The sequence below is a fragment of the Oncorhynchus kisutch genome, linkage group LG3 (assembly GCF_002021735.2).
Source record: "Oncorhynchus kisutch isolate 150728-3 linkage group LG3, Okis_V2, whole genome shotgun sequence".
Classification (NCBI taxonomy): Eukaryota; Metazoa; Chordata; class Actinopteri; order Salmoniformes; family Salmonidae; genus Oncorhynchus; species Oncorhynchus kisutch.
This window is the reverse complement of record NC_034176.2, coordinates 46271803-46298399: the sequence shown is the minus strand read 5'-3', so window position 1 is coordinate 46298399 and position 26597 is coordinate 46271803. Positions and strand designations below refer to the sequence as shown.

General features: G+C 43.9%; 1 protein-coding gene across 5 annotated transcripts in view; it reads right to left on the bottom strand.

Annotated features, from left to right (window-relative positions):
* Positions 1-26597, bottom strand: part of LOC109883845 (tight junction protein ZO-2) — a 117807-nt gene that overhangs the window by 16769 nt on the left and 74441 nt on the right. For all 5 annotated transcript variants that reach the window (XM_031807251.1, XM_031807246.1, XM_031807238.1 and 2 more), the window contains exons 2-12: positions 18260-18313; positions 10801-10925; positions 10539-10641; positions 9342-9966; positions 7309-7412; positions 6889-7042; positions 2131-2227; positions 1751-1899; positions 1440-1503; positions 692-842; positions 295-403 (exon numbers count right to left, since the gene is read on the bottom strand). In XM_031807251.1, the coding sequence (XP_031663111.1) occupies positions 295-403; positions 692-842; positions 1440-1503; positions 1751-1899; positions 2131-2227; positions 6889-7042; positions 7309-7412; positions 9342-9966; positions 10539-10641; positions 10801-10925; positions 18260-18304 (1726 nt within the window). In that variant the 5' untranslated portion in view covers positions 18305-18313. The remainder of the gene's footprint in view (positions 1-294; positions 404-691; positions 843-1439; positions 1504-1750; positions 1900-2130; positions 2228-6888; positions 7043-7308; positions 7413-9341; positions 9967-10538; positions 10642-10800; positions 10926-18259; positions 18314-26597) is intronic.

The window sequence follows — 26597 nt, the reverse complement described above, 5'->3', positions numbered from 1 at the left end:
ATTTCATAATTTAGTGAACGCTACCATATTCCCCTGAAATGAAATCAGATTATGTGGATAACTATGGAATACTGAGGGGCAGTGTAAGATAAGCGCTTTGGAACTCTCTGGAAAACGATAGAAGTCAAGAACCATAGAAGTGTATATGGAACCTATGTCATATATGGAACCTGTGTCTAGAGCCCTCTGAAGTACTATAGAACCAGGAAACTCTGGGAACCCTGTGAAACACGAAGACCAGAGAACTCTTTAGAACTCTGTAAGACAATCTCTAGAACCTTGTAGAAGCCTCACCATCAGGTTTACTCTGGGCCAGTATGGTGACGTCCTCTCCTTTAGGAATCTCCAACAGGAACAGAACAGCCTCTTCTCTCACGATGCCTCGGAAGTCAACGCTATTCACCTGCACACACGTGCGCACACACACACACACACACACACACACACACACACACACACACACACACACACACACACACACACACACACACACAAACACACAAAGGGTTCATGGGGAAATTAAGGGTTGTTTAATTGACTACAATTCAAAATATGAGTCTCCAGTTATCAACACAACAGCTTTCAGAAAGTTGGTGTTGACTTTACAGATGTACAGTATTTGCCTTTGGTGTACAGGTTTTGTATTGAACTCAGATGTTCCAATGCCGTTCACGGTGCCAAAGATGGTTACCTTCATGATTTGGTCTCCTGTGCGTAGCCCCTCCTCCTCGGCAGGACTACCCTCCTGGATGCCAGCGATGAAGATGCCCACATCGTTACCCCCCGCCAGCCTCAGGCCCACACTGTCCCCCTTCTGGAAACTCACCATCACTGTGTTAGCGCTGAATGGAAAGCAACATTACAAGTGGTTACATTAGGATCAACTCTATTGGTGAGATGCTTTGGAAACAAAAGGTGGTGGAACTTTCTTTACCCCAATTGAAACACTGGCTTGTAAAAAAACAAAAGAAATATGCAAAAAACCTATGTCATTATCAATTTAAGTTCTGTCCCTTTAAACTCAGACTACATGGAGCTAGTTGTAGGTAACAGAAGTCCTGATCAAGGTCAGACTACGAGGCAGTTAGTCTGCAGCTAGTTGTGTATTCTAGGTTTCACCTGCAGTAGAGAGAAGAGGGTTGAGACACTCCTTCCTTCCCTCAGACTACAGACAAATAGTGCCTGTCAGCACACCCAGCCCAGCGCTAGGAGAACGTAAAAATAACCCTCCCTCCCTACGGACACACACACACACACACATAAACGCACGTGCACACACAGCAGAGAGATGGAGCCATGGATGCATCATGAATATGAATGAGGAAAGGAGAGGAAAAGAAAGGAGAGGAGAGTCCACCTCTGACTCTCCCTCTTTCCATGTGCTAGCCTGGTCAGTGTTTCTTATAGGGCACTATAACTCTGGACACCGATCTACTCACCCATAGAGCTCTTCATCCTCTGGGCTGGGGCGTAGCAGAATCTTAGGAGTAATCTTTGCTGACGCTGGTAAACAAGAAACACACATACATGAACACATCTAAACAAATACTGATGGGTGAGTTCTCATCAATGACCACCCATACTGGTTGATTACATACTCAATCAATGACAGGCTAGATAATGCCAGGCTGAAAAGCTGTAGACGAACACCTGGTTACGAATGTTATACGATTTAATTTAAACAGGGCGTAGGTAGGATTTGAGGACACTTTTCTAGATGCATTGTGGATAAAATATGCATTGTGGGTACCTGGTTGCTCGTCGAGGCGTGGCAGCCCCTCTGAGGTCAGTATGGCAGGGCCCGGGGCGTTTGGGTCCTGTAGGGGGGGCACCCTAAAGGGCGAGGCCATGGCAGACATCTTGGCTACCCTGGGAGAGTCTTCCAGGCTAGTTAGAGGTCTGGGTGTGAGGGACACAAACTGGATAGATTGGACAAGAACTGTAACAGTACCTCACTGACCTATTCTGAAGCTCTCCTCTCACATCCACCCACCCACACTCCCTCCCAGGACAGGTTGGACACTGGAACAATACTGTAACAATGTAGTGGTTATATAACACAGTACAGGTAACAACAACTTTAATAATATATATTCATCAACAGACAGGTTCTCCCACCCCCCCACCCACCTGGGGTTCTCTCTCTCGTTGGAGGAGTGGGAAGATAGGTCCGACTGGCGAGATCTACGGTCCTCCTGTGGGGAGTAGGACTCCATCTCTGAGATATCTGAGAGAGAGAGACAGAGAGAGAGGGAAACATAGGAGATTAGAGAGACAAGGAAATCGTATGGACTGTGTTCCCTTCACCAGGAGAACTTGTACACCAGTGGAAACCTGATTGGTTGCCCCAAGAAGAATCACCAGTCCCCTAGCTGTGTAGGAGTCAGATATAGGTAGAGTTAATGAAGCATTCTCTGCCTCTTTACAACACGCTCTGAGTGACTTCACAGTATATACAAAGTTCTGTACTATACTGTACGGTCCATCTAAACCACAGTAAATACTGTAGAGTATATTAATGTCATTTTAAACCAGAGCATACAGTATACTGTCATTCTAAACCAGAGTGACTGTTGGAAATTCTGAAGATTTGCCAAAGTCCTTAAAAAGGCATACTAACATACAGTACATATAGTATTTAGTATGCAAATATGATATCTGTGACTCATAACAACTGAAGATGTTAAGTTTCCAGATCTGTGTTGCTATGTATTCTATGACTAGATAGATATGTAGTAGATTGTCTGTATGGTTTCATAACAGTGAAATGAAAAGGTAGTGAGCACCAGATGCCACACTAGGCCTTAGTACACTACTGACATTTACAGAATGGACTGTACAGTACAGAGATCTAACAGGCCTCAGTCACTTCGTTCTGTCATCTCTGTTCCTGTTCATTCCCTCTGATGTCTCTGCCAATGAGAAGCCTTTCATTGGTCTGTCATGGTTTTGATCTTCTAAAACTGTCTCGGTCCTAGATGTGGGACTCGGAGCAGTGTTCTAAAGAGTAGGAGGAGAGAAGGGGGAAGAGGGAGAGTACAGAGAAGCCTGTGGAAAAGAGGAGCTTTTAACAGGCTTTGAGAGGACCCAGGTGTTAGAGTGAAAGAAGGCGACAAGAGAGACTGTGAAACTGCCCTGTTCAAAATATGCCATAGGTCGATAGATAGACACATCATATCTAGTGCCCTGTAACCTAACCATGAAAAACCCCAGGCCCATAGCACAGAGTGTTTTCAGGTCAATAAAACTCTGGGCCCTAAACTATTCCCCCATAGCTCTATGGCTTTAGCACTGTCTTGGGCGTAGCAGTATATTCAGTCTCACTCCATTACCAAATACATTTTTCACATTTAATTGTTCAATTAGAAAGTGATTTAAGTGAATTTGTTAGTGGGGCCGACCATGGTGATGTTTCCTTGGGACAGTCCATTAAATCTCTATTAATTAAATTACAGTTAGTCATTGAGACAGACTGTTACTGTAACACGTGGTGGTCTAGTGAAGAGCAGTGGAGGGGAAAAAGTGATGACTCCATGGTCCTCTCAGGGAGAGAGAGAGAAGGGAGATGGGAGAGAGGGAGATTGATGGAAATATGGATGGAAAAAGACCATAAGAGCGAGGGAGTGAAGGAGCGATAGCAAAGGAGAAAGAAAGAGAGCGATAGAGGGAGGGAGGGAGTGGCGAGGGAAGTCGTTACTGTGAGTGGTGGTGTTGCATCTGAAAGTGCATGATCCTGTTGCATCAACACTCCTCAGCTCCTGTAAAGAACTTCAGACAGACACAGAGACAGATAGGCAGACATACAGACACCGAGGTAGACAGACTGACAGACTGCTGAACAGACAGACACAGAGACAGATAGGCAGACATACAGACACCGAGGTAGACAGACAGACTGACAGACTGCTGAACAGACAGACATGCCTCTCATAACAGCAGATGGTATATTTCCAGCAGGAGAGCCACGCATACAGTCACAGGCGGGCTTATTGACGGGTGGATTGAAACATCGAAACATGAAAGCCACAAACAGGTAAAAATGAACACAGCTAGTTGATTGGTTGGTTGGTTTAGCCGGTGTGCATGTGTGTGTGCAGTGATGAAGTGGTGCCTGGAGAAGTGGGTATGCTCAAATTTTGCCCAAAATTTCCCAAATGCCTTGTGTGAACATTTTTAAAACAGTGACAACCGAATGTCCTAAAATGATCAATCTCATATTGGTCTTTCACAGTCAGGCCAACCCAAGCAGTACTGTGCAAATGTTTAATAGTTGGCCTATTATTGAAATAGATATATGAGACTATCAACCGAGTCAGAAATTCACATGTACAGAAACATTTGCATGCTTAAAACATAAATAAAAGTTGATCAACATTTTAAGCTAAACATTCTGATTGGTTCTATCAGTCATATTAATTGATACAGTGTATATCTCCACTACAATACTTTGATTAGCAGCACAGGGATTAAGAAGTGAGTATACGCAATGCCCACAAAAAAAGTGGTTATATGGTGTACACTGTACCTGCGTATACCCTCAGTTGTGTAGTGGAGGGTCTGTTTGTTAGATTGAGGGTCTGTTTGTTAATATGTACTGAACAGAGTGGTCTGTTTTTGTACTGTGTGCGCTGCCCCCTCCCCTCTCTGCTTTCCCTCTTCTCTCTCCCCCCTCTTTAATCAGAGTACTGGCAGAGGCACTGGCAGGGGCACAGGCTGGGCGGCTAGGACTTTGGCATGGGAGGAAAGAGAGATATAAACAAACCAAGCTAAAAGAGAAATAACAGGCCGATAAAATCCACCATCGGAAGGTTTTAACTCCGGAGGGAAAGCACGCAGGGTACTTTAGAGTAAGGGTTGAGATTACGGTCTCAGAGGCACAGGTCCTCCAGGACCCCTCCCCATCCCATCCCATCCCGACAATCTCAACTGGATTATATGGAGGGGTGGGGTGAGAAAGTAGTGGCGTCGGGATGTTTAGTTTATGTGGAGGGGTTTCTAGATAATAGTGGAATAAGGAATTTACTGAAAGACCTCATCCAAAACTAATGGTTTATGAGGAGACAAGGCAGTAAGGATGCAGGCAGTAAGTGGGTCAGCCAGTGATCATGTTCTTCTCTGTTCTCTATCCAAATCCTCAACTGCCCTCCTATTCCCTGCCTTCAACCACCCACTACTTCCTGGTAATCTGCCTATCAGAGCTGGTTTGCCGTGACAGGAGACAGGCACGGAAATCAGGTTTGTTTTCATAGGCTGGCCTGAGATCAGTTTATCACACATACCGTCACAATGACAGGAGGATACCATGTCTGTAATGTTAATGATTAGCCCTGAAAATGAAAATAATACTTTGTATGAAATGGTAATGTTGTATGTTAAACTATGGGTTAAAATACTGACAATTATTCACTAAAATCCTAGTGTTCAACTCCTGTTAATACTGAAAGAAGAATATTAATATGTTGTTACAATGATTATAATGATGCGGTAATCGTACCCACTTATACTGTACAAGACATGATTTGGAATTGAAATGTAGCTATGTTTTTACCCCTTCTAAGTTGTTGCATGTTTTTACTAATGACAGAATACGCTCAAATATGTATCCAAGCTATAGATAGAATAAAACAATCACTTAAAGTGGTACAAAGCTTGTACTCCGTGAACTTTTAAGTACAACTAAAACCACAGTAAAATATTTGTACTAAATGTACAGTAAAAAAAAAAAGTGATATTTGTTCCATTGGCATTATTCAACCTACTGTCCTTAATAAATCACACAGTGCAAAATAGATAGTGATTAAAATATTTTATTGGTTTTTAGGAAAATATTAAAAAGTTAAAGTTTAATAGCAAAAAAGGAAGTGCAAAGTGTAAAAGCTTTACAACTTGCAGTAGTGTAGTGGTTGGCAGAGTTCATTTTTACAGTTTAAAGGCAACCAATGCAAACATTACTGATGTGACTCTCTTGGGTGGTCCTTCATCTAAAAGAATGACATTTTATCTGGAAGAGAGAAGACAAAAAATAATTTCTCTTTTGTAGGTTACGATTGAGGAAATTTATTTTTGTTGTCAATACTTTATATTCATGGTCTGTTTAACTTCCTAGTATGAGAGTAAACGTCCAAAATGTTTACCCTTAAATAGCATACTTAGGCTAGTAATGACCCACTTTAGGTCACTATGTCCTGTCTGTACATTAAGAACATTAAGTCAACTAAGAATGGACTCTATAACCTCTGTGTGTGTGCGATATGGCAGCTGCAAGCAGAAACGTGACACTTTCCAATTTCGTGTCCCATTTGTATTTTTAACCCGTTGAATGCCAGATATTTTTACTGCAACAGGGCCGTGGCCTGAGTTGGTGGCTGTCTACTCTGGAGGAATGTTGAAATAATGCCATTGGATACTTTTGAATATCGTTTTCTATTGAAATCAAACCTGAGCAAACTTCGATATCTTCACCTAAATCCTAAACTGATCAGTATCAGATGTAATACGTTTCCTAATTGACCTTTTTAACCTGCAAATGTAATGTACACTACTACATCAACTGAAGTGATTTGACCTATTTATACTTGTGAAAGACCCAGTTTTGAGCCAAAGAATGGTGCTGGTTTTCATGATCACTCTATAGTGTTGCAAATTAGACGTGGCAACACTATACAGTAGAGTGATCAATGATCTGTAAGTGCAGGGGAGCAAAGAACACTAACACGCACTGTAGCCCTCTGCAACTTCTACAGGCAATCCAAACCACTCAAAGCCCACTACACTCTGTGAATACTGCTTTGCTATTGGTCAGGACATGTGTCTGTCATCCTCTACATTCTGAATACTGCACTGCTATTGGTCAGGACAGGTGTCCGTAATCCCCAGTTAGCCACTCACCATCAGGTTCGGAGTCGGAGTCTACGAGGGGCGGGATACGGATGAGGATCTGGCGGCGGTCTCTCTGGACGACCAGTTGGAGTTTTCCTCTAGACTTCTCTATGAGTTTCCCTGCATCGTTCAGAGACAGGTTCTCTGTTACTGTCCCATTGATCTGGAGCGAGGGAGAAGAGGAGCGAGATGGGAGAGGCAAGGACAGGAGAGAGAGAGAAGGAGAAATGAGATTAGTGTAAATGAGTGTTAGATGAGTAGTGATTTGACAGTTTGGTGGGAGAGAGGATTTAAAATGTTCCTCTTTGGCAGCATCCTTCTTTGTAGCCATGCCAACGACGACCGATTGAACTTACATTGAGAGTGTATGTGTGTGTAAAGGAGAGAAAAAGATATTAAGTGTGTGTGTGTGTGTGTGTGGTATATTACCTTGAGGATAATGTCTCCCTCCTGTAGGTTTCCGTCCTTGGCAGCCAGTCCTGTACTGGTCATCTCCTTGATGAATATCTGACTGCCCAGACGCAGACCATACTCTAGAAACACATAAACACACACACACACACACACACTTAGCTGCGGCAACCAGAGAACGAATATACACAGCCTGACCTTAAAACCACGTTCACCTCTGACCTTGCAACCTTACAGCACAAATAAAAACGGACCTTTCCAAATCAAAGCAGTAAATATTTTCTGTGTCCCAAATGTGCCCTGGTCAAATGTGTTGCACTATACACTATACACAGTAGGCAATAGGGTGCCATTTGGGACTCAGTCATTTATAAGCTCCCTCTTTCCTGTGCACAACATCCCTTCTTAAGGGCGACCACTTATTGTAAAGGACCAGACATGATTTGTAATTGTATTTATTATGGTTCCCCATTAGATCCTGCCAAGGCAGCAGGCTACTCTTCCTGGGGTCCAGCAAAATTAAGACAATTTTAAAAACATTACAATACATTCACAACAGATTTCACAAAACACTGTGTGCCCTCAGGCCCCTACTCCACTACCACATATCTACAACCTAAAATCTATTTGTACGTGTGTGTAAATGCGTATGTTATCGTGTGTGTATGCATGTGTCTGTGTCTATGTTTGTGTTGCTTCACAGTCCCCACTGTTCCGTAAGGTGTATTTTTATCTGTTTTTTAAAATCTAGTTACTTGATGTGGAATAGAGTTCCATGTAGTCATGGTTCTATGTAGTACTGTGTTCTATCTATAGTCTGTTCTGGACTTGGGGACTGTGAAGAAACCTCTGGCGGCATGTCTTGTGGGGTATGGATGGGTGTCCGAGCTGTGTGCCAGTAGTTCAAATAGACAGTTCGCTGCATTCAATATGTGGATACCTCTCATAAATACAAGTAGTGATTCATCTCTCCTCCACTTTGAGCCAGGAGAGATTGACATGCATATTATTAATGATAGCTCTCTGTGTACATCCAAGGGCCAGCCATGCTGCCCTGTTCTGAGCCATTTTTGTGGCACCTGACCACACAACTGAACAGTAGTCCAGGTGCAACAAAACTAGGGCCTGTAGGACCTGCCTTGCTGACAGTGTTGTTAAGAAGGTAGAGCAGTGCTTTATTATGGACAGACTTCTCCCCATCTTAGCTACTGTTGTTTGAATATATTTTGGCCATGACAGTCACCTCAACTTGTTACATTTCCACATTATTACAATATTTATACAATTTTATTACAATATTTAATTGAGGTTTAGGGTTTAGTGAATGATTTGTCCCAAATACAATGCTTTTAGTTTCTGAAATACTTAGGACTAACTTATTCCTTGCCACCCATTCTGAAACTAACTGCAACACTTTGTTAAGTGTTGCGGTCATTTCAGTCGCTGTAGTAGCTGACGTGTATAGTGTTGAGGCATCCACATACTTAGACACACCGGCTTTACTAAAAGCTTGTGGCATGTCGTTAGTAAGACTGAAAAAGTAAAGGGCCTAGACAGCTGCCCTTGTGAATTCCTGATTCTACCTAGATTATGTTGGAGAGGCTTCCAATAAAGAACACCCTCTGTGTTCTGTTAGACAGGTAACTCTTTATTCACAATATAGCAGGGGGTATAAAGCCATAACACACGTTTTTCCAGCAGCAGACTACTGATCATTAATGTCAAAAGTCGCAATGAAGTCTAACAAAACAAAACAATCTTATTATCAATTTCTCTCAGCCAATCATCAGTAATTTATGTAAGTGGCAATATCGTCCGCTATTATCCTCAGTAATTTTCCATACAAGTTGTCAGACACTGGTGGCTTGTCATTGTTGATATTCTTTTATATCTCTTCCACACTCACTTTACGGAATTCAAAATTACAATGCTTGTCTTTCATTATTTGGTTAGATATACTTGGATGTGCAGTGTCAGCGCCTGTTGCTGGTATGTCATGCCTAAATTGGCTAATCTCGCCAATTAAAAAATCATTGATCACAGCGTCTCACCTTCGTTGGGTCTGTTCTTGACCAGCAGGACGTTAACAGGTTTCTCCAGGGGCTCCAGGTCTCTAGCTCCTCCTCGGGGGAGGTCAGGAGAGGGCGAACGGGGCGGCTCACGGAGGTTGTCTCTACTTTTACTCTTCACCATCCTCCCCCCGGTACCTCCCCCATCCCCGTACCTCCCCCCTCCTCGCTCGTAGCTGTCTCCCCGGCTGTAGCTCCTCCCACCTGGACTTCCTCCTCCCCCTCGTCTCTCCCGGTCCATGCTCCTCCCCCGGCTGCGTTCCCGTGAATACTGTGGCCTCTCTGGACTGGGAGGCTCCCGGTCCAAGGCCCGCCCACTGCTGTTGTCGTGGTGAAGCTCTGGGCTTGGCGACGCCCTCTCTTTGCTCCTCCCCCGGCTTCTCCCCCGGTTGCCGTAGTTGGGGTCCAGGTAGCTCTTGTTGTCGGGGGTGAGGTCCCGAGGCTCACGGTTGTAACCAGGACCACCATTGCCACGATGCCAGCCCCCGTCGCTCTGGTTGTCATCGGCATCATAGTAGCGGGTGGAACCGAAGTCTCGACTCTCGGCACCAGGGGAGGGAGGGTGTTTCAGGGAGTGGAGAGCCACCTTCCGAGGTCTCTTCACCGTCTGGGACACACAAACACACAGTTAGAGGCTGAACACTAGACTGCAGCATTTTGATCGAAAGGATCGCATTAGTTAACACGTAAAACAAAACACCCGTGAGACACACACACCGAGGCTGGAGCAGAGGCGGGGCAGGAGCAGAGACGGGGCAGGAGCAGAGGCCATGACAGTAAGGTTAGTACGATTATTTTTGGCTGTGCAGTGTTAAAGGAGCATCACCTGGAAAGAATGAGCTCAGCTCATTGGAGTGTAAAACACCTTGCTCGGCAGTACTGTGGCTGTCTGTATGGTGCTCCACTGTCACATTGCTAGAACTAGCTGAACTTGTCTGGTTAACTTTTTTTAACTGCTGGGCCAAATCATCTCTGGTCAAGTCTGGTCAACCATTATATCATTGCTATGAAAATCTATCTAATATGAATAAGTCTGGCCTATATTAATATTAATATTATATGATCCATCTAATTGCCAATGGAAGAACACAAATCTCTTGAACAATTGGCCATTGTTGCCAACCTTCTTCAGTTGGCTTCCTTCCTGCAATCTAACTAACTAACTACAGTGATACTCACTATCTTGGCGGTCTTCCCACATTTGCGTAGCTGCTGCACAGCGAAGGAATGAGGCACGTTGTCCATGAGGATGGAGTTGACTTGGATCACACGGTCATTTTCACTGGGGAGGGAAACAACAAACACAACACACAGTTCACCCAAAACCTCAAATGAAAGGGTTCTAGGAGCGCACCTCAATAGTCTAAAATGGCTTCCTCTCATTGTGTCCTTCCTTTCTTTCATCTGTACTGATTTGGAGAAAAAAAGCAGTGTAACGTACAACAGTAGTCCATCAGCTGGTCCTCCCTGCAAGACATCTGACACGATGATTGACATCTCGCCATTCTCCACGTTGGGGTTGTCCCGCCCCCCCGACACAGCAATACCAAACCCCATCTTGGAGTCCTGCATGCAGGATACATAGACATAGAGAGACAAAGAGAGAGAGACAGAGAGACAGAGAGAGAGAGAGAGAGAGAGAGAGAGAGAGAGAGAGACAGAGAGAGAGAGGGACAGAGAGACAGAGAGAGAGAGAGAGAGAGAGACAGAGAGAGGGACGGAGAGAGAGAGGGACAGAGAGACAGAGAGAGAGAGAGAGAGAGAGAGAGAGAGAGAGAGGAGAGACAGAGAGAGGGACAGAGAAACAGAGAGAGAGCGAGGGACAGAGAGACAGAGGAGAGACAGAGAGAGAGAAAGAGAGAGAGAGTGAGGGACAGAGACAGACAGACAATTAAGCTGGGGGTTGGGCAATGGAAAGATATAGGGTTGAAATTGGACAGGGGAATCGGATTGGGAGGTCAGACAAACAAATGGGTTGAAATTGAATGAGAGAGTAGACAGACAGACAGACAGACAGACAGACAGACAGACAGACAGACAGAGACAGACAGACAGACAGAGACAGACAGACAGACAGACAGACAGACAGACAGACAGACAGACAGACAGACAGACAGACAGACAGACAGACAGACAGACAGACAGACAGACAGACAGACAGACAGACAGACAGACAGAGACAGACAGACAGACAGAGACAGACAGACAGAGACAGACAGACAGACAGACAGGTAGAGACAGACAGACAGACAGACAGACAGACAGACAGACAGACAGACAGACAGACAGACAGACAGACAGACAGACAGACAGACAGACAGACAGACAGACAGACAGACAGACAGACAGACAGACAGACAGACAGACAGACAGACAGACAGACAGACAGGTAGAGACAGACAGACAGACAGACAGACAGACAGACAGACAGACAGACAGACAGAGACAGACAGAGACAGACAGAGACAGACAGAGACAGACAGACAGACAGACAGACAGACAGACAGACAGACAGACAGACAGACAGACAGACAGAGACAGAGACAGACAGACAGAGACAGACAGAGACAGACAGACAGAGACAGACAGACAGACAGACAGACAGACAGACAGACAGACAGACAGACAGACAGACAGACAGACAGAGACAGAGACAGACAGACAGAGACAGACAGAGACAGACAGACAGAGACAGACAGACAGACAGACAGGTAGAGACAGACAGACAGACAGACAGACAGACAGACAGACAGACAGACAGACAGACAGAGACAGACAGACAGACAGACAGACAGACAGACAGACAGACAGACAGACAGACAGACAGACAGACAGACAGACAGACAGACAGGTAGAGACAGACAGACAGACAGACAGACAGACAGACAGACAGACAGACAGACAGACAGACAGACAGACAGACAGAGACAGACAGAGACAGACAGAGACAGACAGAGACAGACAGAGACAGACAGAGACAGACAGAGACAGACAGACAGACAGACAGACAGACAGACAGACAGACAGACAGACAGACAGACAGACAGACAGAGACAGAGACAGACAGACAGAGACAGACAGAGACAGACAGGTAGAGACAGACAGAGACACAGACAGACAGACAGAGACAGACAGATAGACAGAGACAGACAGACAGACAGACACAGACAGACAGACAGAGACAGACAGACAGACAGGTAGAGAGAGCATGGTAACATTGGCTGGGTTGAAGGGTTGACGACAACCACATAGATGGGAAAGATGGGAGGAGATCGGTTGGTGAGGCGAGGGAGGAGGGGGGAGCAGACAGCTTGCGTTTCCAATTTGGCTCTAACATTCTCTGCCCTGAATGACACATGTATCACAACCCACAGGTTTAGAGGGACATAGAGGAGGGAGAGTGGGGGAGAGAAGGAAAGAGACCAGGAGAGCAGTGCAAGACGGATAGAAAACAATCGCACACACTCGCTCTAGCAAGAAAACAGTCACGTCCAAGTAGTAGACATGACAAATCTCCCACCAAAAGAGAGAGGGGTAGAGAAAGAGAGAGGAATAGAGAAAGAGAGAGAGTGAAAGCGAGAGAGCATGAACGTGAGAGAGGGATTGAAAGATAGAGAAAGCAGGTCAACCTTGGAGCTCTTGGCCATCAAAGGGGAAGCAAGACATGTCCTGTCCGTCTAAAGGAAGATGCATTGTAGGAGTAGTAACACACACACACACACACACACACACACACACACACACACACACACACACACACACACACACACACACACACACACACACACACACACACACACACACACACACACAGTAATGGGGGATATGGAGAGCAGGGTTTTAGTCAGAGATGTGGTTTCCCCTAACAACACTTACCTCCTTAGTGTGGCAAATAAACTCAGCAAAAAAGGTCCCTTTTCCCTGTCTTTCATAGATAATTCGTAAAAATAAACATAACTTCACAGATCTTAACGGTCATTAAGAAACGAACAGCTTACAGACGGTACGCAATTAAGGTCAGTTAGAAAACTTAGGACACTAAAAAGGCCTTTCTACTGACTCTGAAAAACACAAAAAGAAAGATGCCCATCTGCGTGAACGTGCCTTAGGCATGCTGCAAGGAGACAGGAGGACTGCAGATGTGGCCAGGGCAATAAATTGCAATGTCCCTACTGTGAGACGCCAAAGACAGCGCTGCAGGGAGACAGGACGGACAGCTGATCGTCCTCGCAGACCACGTGTAACAACACCTGAAAAGGATCGGTACATCTAAACATCACACCTGCGGGACAGATACAGGATGGCAGCAACAACTGCCTGAGTTACACCAGGAACGCACAATCCCTCCATCAGTGCTCAAGACTGTTCGCAATAGGCTGAGAGAGGCTGGACTGAAGGCTTGCAGGCCTGTTGTAAGGCAGGTCCTCACCAGACATCACCGGCAACAAAGTCGCCTATGGGCACAAATTCACCGTCGCTGGACCAGACAGGACTGGCAAAAAGTGCTCTTCACTGACGAATCGCGGTTTTGTCTCACCAAAGATGATGGTCGGATTCGTGTTTATCGTAGACGGAATGAGCGTTACACCGAGGCCTGTACTCTGGAGCGGGATCGATTTGGAAGTGAAGGGTCCGTCATGGTCTGTGGCGGTGTGTCACAGCATCATCGGTCTCAGCTTGTTGTGCAGGCTCATCCTGACATGACCCTCCAGCATGACAATGCCACCAGCCATACTGCTTGTTCTGTGCGTGATTTCCTGCAAGACAGGAATGTCAGTGTTCTGCCATGGCCGGCGAAGAGCCCGGATCTCAATCCCATTGAGCACATCTGGGACCTGTTGGATCGGAGGGTGAGGGCTAGGGCCAGTCTCCCCAGAAATGTCCGGGAACTTGCAGGTGCCTTGGTGGAAGAGTGGGGTAACATCTCACAGCAAGAACTGGCAAATCTGGTGCAGTCAATGAGGAGGAGATGCACTGGGGTACTTAATGCAGCTGGTGGCCACACCAGATACTGACTGTTACTTTTGATTTTGACCCCCCCTTTGTTCAGGGACACATTATTCCATTTCGGTTAGTCACATGTCTGTCTCATTTGTTGAATCTTATTATGTTCATACAAATGTTAAGTTTGCTGAAAATTAACACAGTTGACAGTGAGAGGAAGTTTCTTTCTTTGCTGAGTTTATAATATAGTATATTAAAACATTTGCAAAATATTATTCATATTGATATGGTTCAATATTCATACATGAACGTAAAAAAATGTATTTACCAGTACTGGTATCAGGCTGTATTAGCTAGCTACGTTTGCTCCAACTCAGTACTTTTATTAGCTAGTTAGCTAGCCAGCTAACACGATTTAGCTTAACTTGCTAAGAAAATACAAACTAGCTGTTTGCAGATGTAAGAAACACAAACTAATATTGTAATTATAGAATGCTTGTGGATTTATATTAAGTGGAAACAACATCGTTCTCATCAGCATTGTTGGAAGTGAAAGTGTGATTGGTCAAGCAACAACAAATGCGCTCCTTGAGTGGCGGGGTGGGACTAGGTCTGTGTGGAAAGCTGCACAGAGAAAGTAAAAACCCAAACCGGTCCGTGCATAAATACCGGTGTATAGAGTCAAATACGGTATATACCGCCCAGCCCTAGCTCTCAATTAAATTAAATTCAATTAAATTCAAGGGCTTTATTGGCATGGGAAACATGTGTTAACATTGCCAAAGCAAGTGAGGTAGATAATATATAAAGTGAAATAAACAATACAATTAACAGTAAACATTACACATACAGAAGTTTCAAAACAATAAAGACATTACAAATGTCATATTATATATATATATATATATATATATATATATATATATATATATATATATATATATATATATATATATACAGTGTTTTAACAATGTACAAATGGTAAACGACACAAGATAAAATAAATAAGCATAAGCTCTCACCGTGTGTGTGTGTGCAAGAAATACGCATGCGTGCATGCATGCGTGTATGTGCATCTCTCAACTCCCTTTACTGAAGCCTCCAGTCAGACACAGTATCCCCAGAGGAGAGGATGTCTCTGTGCTCACTGACTGTAGTAGATAGGATCAACGTTTAATCAACCTTATCAGATCAACAACAAACAGGCTGCTTCCCAAATGGCACCCCATTTACTATAGTAGTGCACTACTATATAGGGAATATAGGGCGGCAGGTAGCCTAGTGGGTAGTGTCACGCCTTGGTCATTGTGTTTTGTGTTTTCGTTATATATTTTGGTCAGGCCAGGGTGTGACATGGGTTTACGTATTGTGTTGTCGTATTGTTTTTTTTTGTAGGCATTGGGATTGTGGTTGATTAGGGGTGTGTCGAGTGTAGGCTTGGCTGCCTGAGGCGGTTCTCGATCAGAGTCAGGTGATTCTTGTTATCTCTGATTGGGAACCGTATTTAGGTAGCCTGAGTTTCACTTTGTATTTCGTGGGTGATTGTTCCTGTCTTTGTGTAGTGTTCACCAGATAGGCTGTATTAGGTTTCACGTTCCGTTTGTTGTTTTTGTATTTATTAGTTATTTCATGTATCGTCACTTTTTCTTCATTAAAGACATGAGTAACCACCACGCTGCATTTCGGTCCGACTCTCTTTCGACAAACGAAGAACGCCGTTACAGGTAGAGCATTGGGCCAGAAACTGAAAGGTTGCTAGAATATTGGTCTATTAAAATTTGAGTTAAGGTGATGTCACGGTGTCCCCTTAATAATGAATCCAAGTGTTTAACATGGGGGAGGGGACCAGTAACTTTATGATAAAACTATGTCAATGTAGAAGCAACAGTCATTTTTCATACTTTGGTCATCATACTTTGATCTGGTTTCCTTCAAATATCATCCAATTTCATGAAAACATGATTTTGACTGTTCATTGGGTAAGGCCAACATGTCATAAATATGCCAACCTAGATTCATTATTATCAACTACGCTTTCAGATACAAATACAAATGTCAAATATGTCAACAAACCTTCTTTCAAAGGACAATTCTTTGATTACATTTAATGAAATTTTTTTTGTCCTGGTTTCAAATGGAATAAACTCACCTGCTATGGTCCTTTGCTGATGGCAAAGGCAAAACACCACACACACACACTATACTGTGAATATACTCTCCCCTCCGCTGGGGAGAGACCATAGGAGAAATCCAGGGCCAGTACATGTAAAAGTCACAGGTTAACTACCCCTTTGTAGTCTCTCACTCACACGCGCACGCACACGCGCGCGCACACACACACACACACACACACACACACACACACACACACACACACACACACACACACACACACACACGAGAGAGACAGAGAATTATATAGAGCATTCGGAAAGTATTCAGACCCCTTGACTTTTGTTATGTTACAGCCTTATTCTAAAATGGATTACATTTTTTCACCTCATCAATCTACACACAATACCCCAAAACGACAAAGCAAAAATAGGTTTAGAAATGTTTGCAAAAATCGGAAATATCGCATTAGTCAGTACTTTGTTGAAATTGGCAGCAATTACAGCCTCAAGTCTTCTTGGGTATGAAGCTGCAAGCTTGGTACACCTGTATTTAGGGAATTTTCCCAATCTTTTCTGCATATTGTCAAGCTCTGTCAAGTTGGATGGGGAGCGTCGCTACACAGCTATTTTCAGGTCTCTCTAGAGATGTTCGATCAGGTTCAAGTCCGGGCTCTGGCTGGGCCACTCAAGGACATTCAGAGACTTGTCCCGAAGCCACTCGTGCGTTGTCTTGGCTGTGTGGTTTGGATCATTGTCCTGTTGGAAGGTAAACCTTGGCCCCAGTCTGAGGTCATGAGCACTCTGGAGTAGGTTTTCATCAAGGATCTCTCTGTACTTTGCTCCGTTCATCTATACCTCGATCATTATCAGTTTCCCAGTCCCTGCCACTGAAAAGCATCCACACAGCATGATAATGCCACCACCATGCTTCACTGTAGGGATGGTGCCTGGTTTCCCCCAGACGTGACAGTTGGCATTCAGGCCAAAGAGTTCAATATTGGTTTCATCAGACCAGAGAATCATATTTCTCATGGTCTGAGTGTCCTTTAGGTGCCTTTTTGCAAACTCCAAGTGGACTGTCATGTGCCTTTTACTGAGGAGTGGCTTCAGTCTGGCCACTCTATCATAAAGGCCTGATTCGTGGAGTGCTGCAGAGATGGTTGTCCTTCTGGAAGTTTCTCCCATCTCCACAAAGGAACTCTGGAGCTCTGTCAGAGTGACCATCGGCTTGACCATTGGTCACCTCCCTGACCAAGGCCCTTCTCCCCTTATTGCTCAGTTTGGCTGGGCGGCCAGCTCTCGGAAGAGTCTTGGTGGTTCCAAACTTCTTCCGTTTAAGAATGATGAAGGCCACTGTGTTTGTGGGAACATTCAATGCTGCAGAAATTGGTTGGTACCTTCCCCAGATCTGTGCCTCAACACAATCCTGTTTCGGAGCTCTACGGACAATTCCTTCAACCTCATGGCTTGGTTTTTGCTCTGACATGCACTGTCAACTGTGGGACCTTAAATAGACAGGTGTGTGCCTTTCCAAATCATGTCCAATCAATTGAATTTACCACAAGTGGACTCCAATCAAGTTGAAGAAACATCAAGCATGATCAATGGAAACAGGATGCACCTGAGCTCAATTTCAAATCTCATAGCAAAGGATTTAAATACTTACGTAAATAAGGTGTTTTCGCTTTGTCATTATGGGGTATTGTGTGTAGATTGATGAGAACTTTTTTTTGTAATACATTTTAGAATGAGGCTGTAACATACATTTTTTTGTGAAAAAGTAAAGGGGTGTGAATATTTCCAGAATGCAGTCTATAGACAGAGAAAGAGAGTTCAACTCACCCTCTGTAGGTTCACAGTGTACTGCTCCCAAACAGTCTCCTCCATTCCTGAGCTCTGTGGACCGAGAACAAAACAGTTAGTAGTGATGGGGGGAAAAAATAGATAGTTACATAATGCAGTATTATTTCGGACTATATTATAAACTCAGCAAAAAAAGAAACGTCCTCTCACTGTCAACTGCAATTACTTTCAGCAAACATAACATGTGTAAATATTTGTATGAACAAAACAAGAATTCAGCAACTGAGACATAAACTGAATAAGTTCCACAGACATGTGACTAACAGAATAGGAATAATGTGTCTCTGAACAAAGGGGGGGGGAGGGTCACAATCAAAATTAACAGTCAGCATCTGGTGTGGCCATCAGCTGCATTAATTACTGCAGTGCATCTCCTCCTCATGGACTGCACCAGATTTGCTAGTTCTTGCTGTGAGATGTTACCCCACTCTTCCACCAAGGCACTAGCAAGTTCCCAAACATCGACCTAGCCAAGGCTTTCGAATCCGTCAATCACCGCATTCTTATCAACAGACTCAACAGCCTTGGTTTCTCAAATGACTGCCTCGCCTGGTTCACCAACTACTTCTCAGATAGAGTTCAGTGTGTCAAATCGGAGGGCCTGTTGTCAGGACCTCTAGCAGTCTCTATAGGGGTGCCACAGGGTTCAAATCTCGGGCCGACTCTATTCTCTGTATACATCAATGATGTCGCTCTTGCTGCTGGTGATTCTCTGATCCACCTCTATACAGATGACACCATTCTGTATTCTTCTGGCCCTTCTTTGGACACTGTGTTAACAAACCTCCAGCTGAGCTTCAATGCCATATACAACCCTCCTTCCGTGGCCTCCAACTGCTCTTAAATGCAAGCAAAACAAAATGCATGCTTTTCAACCGATCGCTGCCCGCACCCGCCCGCCCGTCATAGCAGCCTACTGATCATTGCACCTGCACACAGCCCATTGATAAATAGCCCACCCAACTACCTAATTCCCATATTGTTATTTTAAATGTTTTGCTCCTTTGCATCCCAGTATCTTGCACATTCATCTTCTGCACATCTATCACTCCAGTGTTTAATTGCTAAATTGTAATTATTTCACCACTATGGCCTATTTATTGCCTTACCTCCCTAATCTTACAACATTTGCACACAATGTATATAGACTTTTGCTATTGTGTTATTGACTGTACGTTTGTTTATTCCATGTGTAACTCTGTGTTGTTTGTGTCGCACTGCTTTCTCTATCTTGGCCAGGTCGCAGTTGTAAATGAGAACTTGTTCTCAACTGGCCTACCTGGTTAAATAAAAGGTGAAATAAAATAAAAATCTGTTTAACCTCATTTCTACCAGCATGTCACATGTACAACTCCAGAAAAAAAAACAATAGACCACCTTTACTCCACCCACAGAGAAGCATACAAAGCTCTCCCTCGCCCTCCATTTGGCAAATCTGACCATAATTCTATCCTGATTCCTGCTTACAAGTAAAAACTAAAGCAGTGACTCTGCTATTTAATTACTTGTTAGTTTTATTTCTTATTCTTACTTCTTTTTTTGTTTACTGTATTGCTGGTTAAGGGCTCGTAAGCAAGCATTTCACTGTAAGGTGAACACCTGTTGTATTCAGAGCATGTGACTAATAAAATTGGATTTGATTTGACTCGCTCAATACGGAAGTGGTCAGATGCGGATGCTATGCTACAGGACTGTTTTGCTAGCAGAGACTGGAATATGTTCCGTGATTCATCCAATGGCATTGAGGAGTATACCACCTCAGTCACCGGCTTCATCAAAAACTGCATTGACGACGTCGTCCCCACAGTGACCATACGTACATATCCCAACCAGAAGCCATTTTTACAGGCAACATCCACATGGAGCTAAAGGCTAGAGCTGCCGCATTCAAGGAGTGGCACAATAATCCGGACGCTTATAAGAAATCCCACTATGCCCTCATCGAATAAGCAAAGCATCAATACTGACTAAGATTGAATCCTACTACTCTTTTCGGATGTGGCAGGGCTTGCAAACTATTATGGAATACAAAGGGAAACCCAGCCGCGAGCTGCCCAGTGCCGCGAGTCTACCAGTCAAGATAAAGGTATTTTATACTCGCTTCGAGGCAAGCAACAATGAAGCATTGCATGAGAGCACCATCAGTTCCGGACGACTGTGTGATCACGCTCTACGTAGCCGATGTGAGCAAGACCTTTAAACAGGTCAACATTCACAAGGCTGCGGGGCCAAACGGATTACCAGGTCATGTACTGCGAGCATGTGCAGAGTGTCTTCACTTACACTTTCAATCTCTCCCTGACCGAGTCTGTAATAACCACGTTTCGAGCAGACCACCATAGTCCATGTGCCCAAGAATGTGAAGGTAACCTGCCTAAATGAATAACGCCCAGTAGCACTCATGTCGGTGGCCATAGCTCACATCAACACCATCATCCAGGAAACCCTAGACCCACACCAATTCGCATAAGGCTCAACAGATCCACAGATGACACAATTTAATCGCACTCCACACTGCACTTTCCCACCTGGACAAAAGGAACACCTATGTGAGAATGCTGTTCATTGCTGTGTTGCAGCAGCATTCCCCAAGAGAGGATGGCTTTCACTTCAGCAGTAATACATCCATGAACTTCTTTGAGGAAAGATCATGATTATTTAGAAAGAAAATTACAGACTCCTCTTTAAATCTGGGTATTCCTCCAAAGCTCAGTTGTTCTGAGTCTGCACAACTCTGCCAGGACCTAGGATCAAGAGAGACACTCAAGTGTTTTAGTACTATATCTCTTGACACAATGATGAAAATAATCATGGCCTCTAAACCTTCAAGCTGAATAGTGGACCCTATTCCAACTAAACTACTGAAAGAGCTGCTTCCTGTGATTGGCCCTCTTATGTTGAACATAATAAATGGCTCTCTATCCACCGGATGTGTACCAAACTCACTAAAAGTGGCAGTAATAACGCCTCTCTTGAAAAAAACAAACCTTGACCCAGAAAATATTTTAAAAACTAATAGGCCTATATCGAATCTTCCATTCCTCTCAAAAATGTTAGAAAAAGCAGTTGCGCAGCAACTCACTGCCTTCCTGAAGACAAACAATGTATATGAAATGCTTCAGTCTGGTTTTAGACCCCATCATAGCACTGAGACTGCACTTGTGAAGCTGGTAAATGACCTTTTAATGGCGTCAGACCGAGGCTCTGCATCTGTCCTCGTGCTCCTAGACCTTAGTGCTGCTTTTGATACCATTGATCACCACATTCTTTTAGAGAGATTGGAAACCCAAATTGGTTGGACAAGTTCTGGCCTGGTTTAGATCTTATCTGTCAGGGAGATATCAGTTTGTCTCTGTGAATGGTTCGTCCTCTGACAAATCAACCGTAAATTTCGGTGTTCCCCAAGGTTCCGTTTTAGGACCCCTATTGTTTTCACCTCTTGGGGATATCATTCGAAAACATAATGTTAACTTTCAGTGCTATGCAGATGACACACAGCTTTACAGATGACACACAGCTGTACATTTCATTGAAGCATGGTGAAGCCCCAAATTGCCCTCGCTAGAAGCCTGTGTTTCAGACATAAGGAAGTGGATGGCTGCAAACTTTCTACTTTTAAACTCGGACAAAAGAGAGATGCTTGTTCTAGGTCCCAAGAAAAAAAGAGATCTTCTGTTGAATCTGACAATTAATCTTGATGGTTGTACAGTCGTCTCAAATAAAACTGTGAAGGACCATGACGTTACTCTGGACCCTGATCTCTCTTTTGACGAACATATCAAGACTGTTTCAAGGACTGCTTTTTTCCATCTACGTAACATTGCAAAAATCAGAAACTTTCTGTCCAAAAATGATGCAGAAAAATGTATCCATGCTTTTGTTACTTCTAGGTTAGACTACTGCAATGCTCTACTTTCCGGGCTACCCAGATAAAGCACTAAATAAACTTCAGTTAGTGCTAAATACGGCTGCTAGAATCCATGACTAGAACCAAAAAATGTGATCGTATTACTCCAGTGCTAGCCTCCCTACGCTGGCTTCCTGTTAAGGCAAGGGCTGATTTCAAGGTTTTACTCCTAACCTACAAAGCATTACATGACCTTGCTCCTACCTATCTTTCCGATTTGGTCCTGCCGTACATAACTACACATACGCTACGGTCACAAGACGCAGGCCTCCTAATTGTCCCTAGAATTTCGAAGCAAACAGCTAGAGGCAGGGCTTTCTCCTATAGAGCTCCATGTTTATGGAATGGTCTGCCTACCCATGTGAGAGACGGAGAATCGGTCTCAACCTTTAATTAAGGCTACCCCCCTACTTTTAATAATTACATATCAGGCAATTTCCGGCCAAACGTTCCCCTAGCGGGATGTATGTCCTAGACATACATACATACATACATACTGAAGACTAATCTCTTCAGTGGGTCATATGATTGAGTGTAGTCTGGCCCAGGAGTGTGAAGGTGAACGGAAAGGCTCTGGAGCAACGAACCGCCCTTGCTGTCTCTGCCTGGCCGGATCCCCTCTCTCCACTGGGATTCTCTGCCTCTAACCCTATTACGGGGGCTGAGTCACTGGTGCTCTTCCATGCCGTCCCTAGGAGGTGTGCGTCACGTCACTGACGTGATCTTCCTATCTGGGTTGGCGCCCACCCTTGGGTTGTGCCGTGGCTGATATCTTTGTGGGCTATACTCGGCCTTGTCTCAGGATGTTAAGTTGGTGGTTGAAGATATCCCTCTAGTGGTGTGGGGGCTGTGCTTTGGCAAGGTGGGTGGGGTTATATCCTGCCTGTTTGGCCCTGGGGGTATCATTGAATGGGGCCACAGTGTCTCCTGACCCCTCCTGTCTCAGCCTCCAGTATTTATGCTGCAGTAGTTTATGTGTTGGGGGGGCTAGGGTCAGTCTGTTATATCTGGAGTACTTCTCCTGTCTTGTCCTGTGTGATCTCTCTCTCTCTCTCTCTCTCTCAGCTTAGCGTTCAACACCATAGTGCCCACAAAGCTCATCACTAAGCTAAGGACCCTGGGACTAAACACCTCCCTCTACAACTGGATCCTGGACTTCCTTACAGGCCACCCCCAGGTGGTAAGGATAGGCAACAACACATCTGCCCCGCTGATCCTCAACACAGGGGCCCATCAGGGCTGCGTGGCCAAGCACGACTCCAACACCATCATTACGTTTGCTGACGACACAACAGTGGTAGGTCTGACCACCAACAATGATGAGACTGCCTATAGGGAGGTCAGAGACCTGGCACTGTGGTACCAGGACAAAGGAGCTGATCGTGGACTACAGGAAAACGAACAGGCCCCCCTTAACATCGACAGGGCTGTAGTGGAGCATGTCAAGAATTTCAAGTTCCTTGGTGTGCACATCACCAAACCAACTATCATGGTCCAAACACACCAAGACACTCGTGAAGAGGGCACGACAACACCTTTTCCCCCTCAGGAGACTGAAAAGGTTTGTCATGGGTCCTCAGATCCTCAAAAAGTTCTACAGCTGTACTGTTGAGAGAATCCTGACCAGTTGCATCACTGCCTGATATGGAAACTGCTAAGCATCCGACCGTAAGGAGGTACAGAGGGTAGTGCGTACGGCCCAATACATCAGAGGCCAAGTTTCCTGCCATCCAGAACCTATATACTAGGCAGTGTCAGAGGAAGGCCCTAAAAAATTGTCAAAGACTCCAGTCACACAAGTCACAAGACTTTTCTCTCTGCTACCGCATGGCAAACTGTACCAGAGCGCCAAGTCTAGGTCCAAAAGGCCTCTTAACAGCCTCTACCCCCGAGCTATAAGACTGCTGAACAATTAATAAAAAATGGCCACCCGGACTATTTACATTGACTGACCCCCCCCCCCTTTGTTTTTACACAGCTGCAACTCACTGTTTATTATCTAGTCACTTTACCCCAACCTACACGTACAAACTACCTCGACTAACTTGTTCTCCCGCACACTGACTCTGTACTGGTAGCCCCTGTATATAGCCTCGTTATTGTTATGTAATTTTACTGTGTTAATGATGTTTATTTTTTTACTTTAGTTTATTTAGTAAATATTTTATTAACTCTATTTCTTGAACTGCATTGTTGGTTAAGGCCGTGTAAGTATGCATTTCACGGTAAGGTCTACACCTGTTGTATTCAGAGCGTGTGACAAATAACATTTTATTTGAAAACACTGTCCCACACAGGCTCTAAAATAGGCCTGACCCTCTCTGTGTTAGCCAAGTGAGTAGGAGTATCTAAATCTCTCTCTCACACACACACACACACAGGACAAAGTGGAAACAGACACACATCTGGATGGATCAATTCTTTGGTGATTAACTCGGCACCGGTCAGCGTAGGAGACTGACCTACCTCTACCTGCACACACACGCAACCATGCATTCATACATTAGGGCTGCACAATATGGGCAAAAAATAGAATTTTGATTGTTGTACCAAACTTTGCGATTGTGATTTTACTTGTGATTATACATCAAAACAGCTGGATAAACTGTCGGAATCATAGAAATAGAATGATCATTCTAATTTTACGGTTGGAATATAGTGGGCACTTGGAATGCAGTTTTGTTTGGCATGACACCGAATGAAAAAGGAAGGGTGGAGATGGTTGACAGAGTAGTAACCACAGTGTTGGTCAGTGTTTCCCATGGGACCCTAAATAGATTAAAATAGATAGGTACAGTGCCTTCAGAATGTATTCAGACTCCTTGACTTTTTCCACATGTTGCGTTACAAAGTGGGATTAAAATGTATTTAATTGTAATTTTTTGTAATACACAAAATACTCTGTTATGTCAAAGTGGAAGAAAATTTGTAAAAAATAATTAAATACATAAAATAATAAAACAGTAATATATCGTGATTAGATAAGTATTCGACCGCCTGAGTCAATACATGTTAGAATCACATTTGGCAGCGATTACACCTGGATTGTGCTTTTTCGATTATTTTCAAAATTCTTCAAGGTTTGTCAAATTGGTTGTTGATCATTGCTAGACAACCATTTTCAGGTCTCGCCATAGATTTCCAAGCAAATTTAAGTCAAAACTGTAACTCGGACACTCAGAAACAGTCACTGTCTTCTTGGTAAACAACTCCAGTGTAGATTTGGCTTTGTGTTTTATGTTATTGTTCTGCTGAAATGTGAATTAATCTCCCAGTGTCTGGTGGAAAGCAGACTGAACCAGGTTTTCTTCTAGGATTTTACCTGTGCTTAGCTTCATTGTGTTGCTTTTCTATCCTGAAAAACTCCCCAGTCCTCAACGGTTACAAGCATACCATAACATGATGCAGCCACCACTATTCTTGAAAATACGGAGAGTGGTACTTAGTAATGTGCCCCAAACATGACACTTTGTATTCAGAACAAATAGTGAATTGATTCGCTACATTTTATACAGTACTACTTCAGTGCCTTGCTGCAAACAGCATGCATGTTTTGGAATATTTTCACTTTGTAAAAGGCTTCCATATTTGCATTCAGTAAATTAGGTTAGTATTGTGGAGTAACTACAATATTGATCCATCCTCAGTTTTCTCCTATCACAGCCATTCAACTTTGTAACTGTTTTCGAGTCACCATTGGCCTCATTGTGAAACCCCTGAGATGTTTCCTTCTTCTCCGACAACTGAGTTAGGAAGGACATTTCTATCTGTGCAGTGACTGGGTGTACTGATACACCATCCAAAAAGTCATTCATAACTCCACCATGCTCAAAGGGATATTCAATGTCTGCTTTATTTGGTTTACCCATCTACCAATAGGTGTCCTTCTTTGAAAGGCATTGGAAAACCTGGTCATTGTGGTTTAAATCGGTTTTTGAAATTCACTGCTTGACTGAGGGACCTTACAGACATCTGAACTGTATGTGTGGGGTACAGAGATGAGGTAGTCATTCAAAAATCATGTTAAACACTTATTGTACACAGAGTGAGTTCATGTAACTTATCATGTGACTTGTTAAGCACATTTTTACTCCTGAACTTATTTAGGCTTGCAATAACAAAGAGGTTGACTTATTGACTCAAGACATTTCAGCTATTCATTTATAATAAAACATATATAATTAAACTGTTAATATTATGGGATATTGTGTCCGGGCCAGTTTAACAAAATCTTAATGTAATCCATTTTAAATTCAGGCGTATGACTACTTTCTGAAGGCACTGCTGCACAAACAATGCTGATATACTCCACCACTGGTACCGGACTGTATTAGAGAAATAGTTTGCTAGCATGATTTGCCATATTTCAGTGAATTTAGATAATCAGCTAGATAGCTAGCGATTAGCATT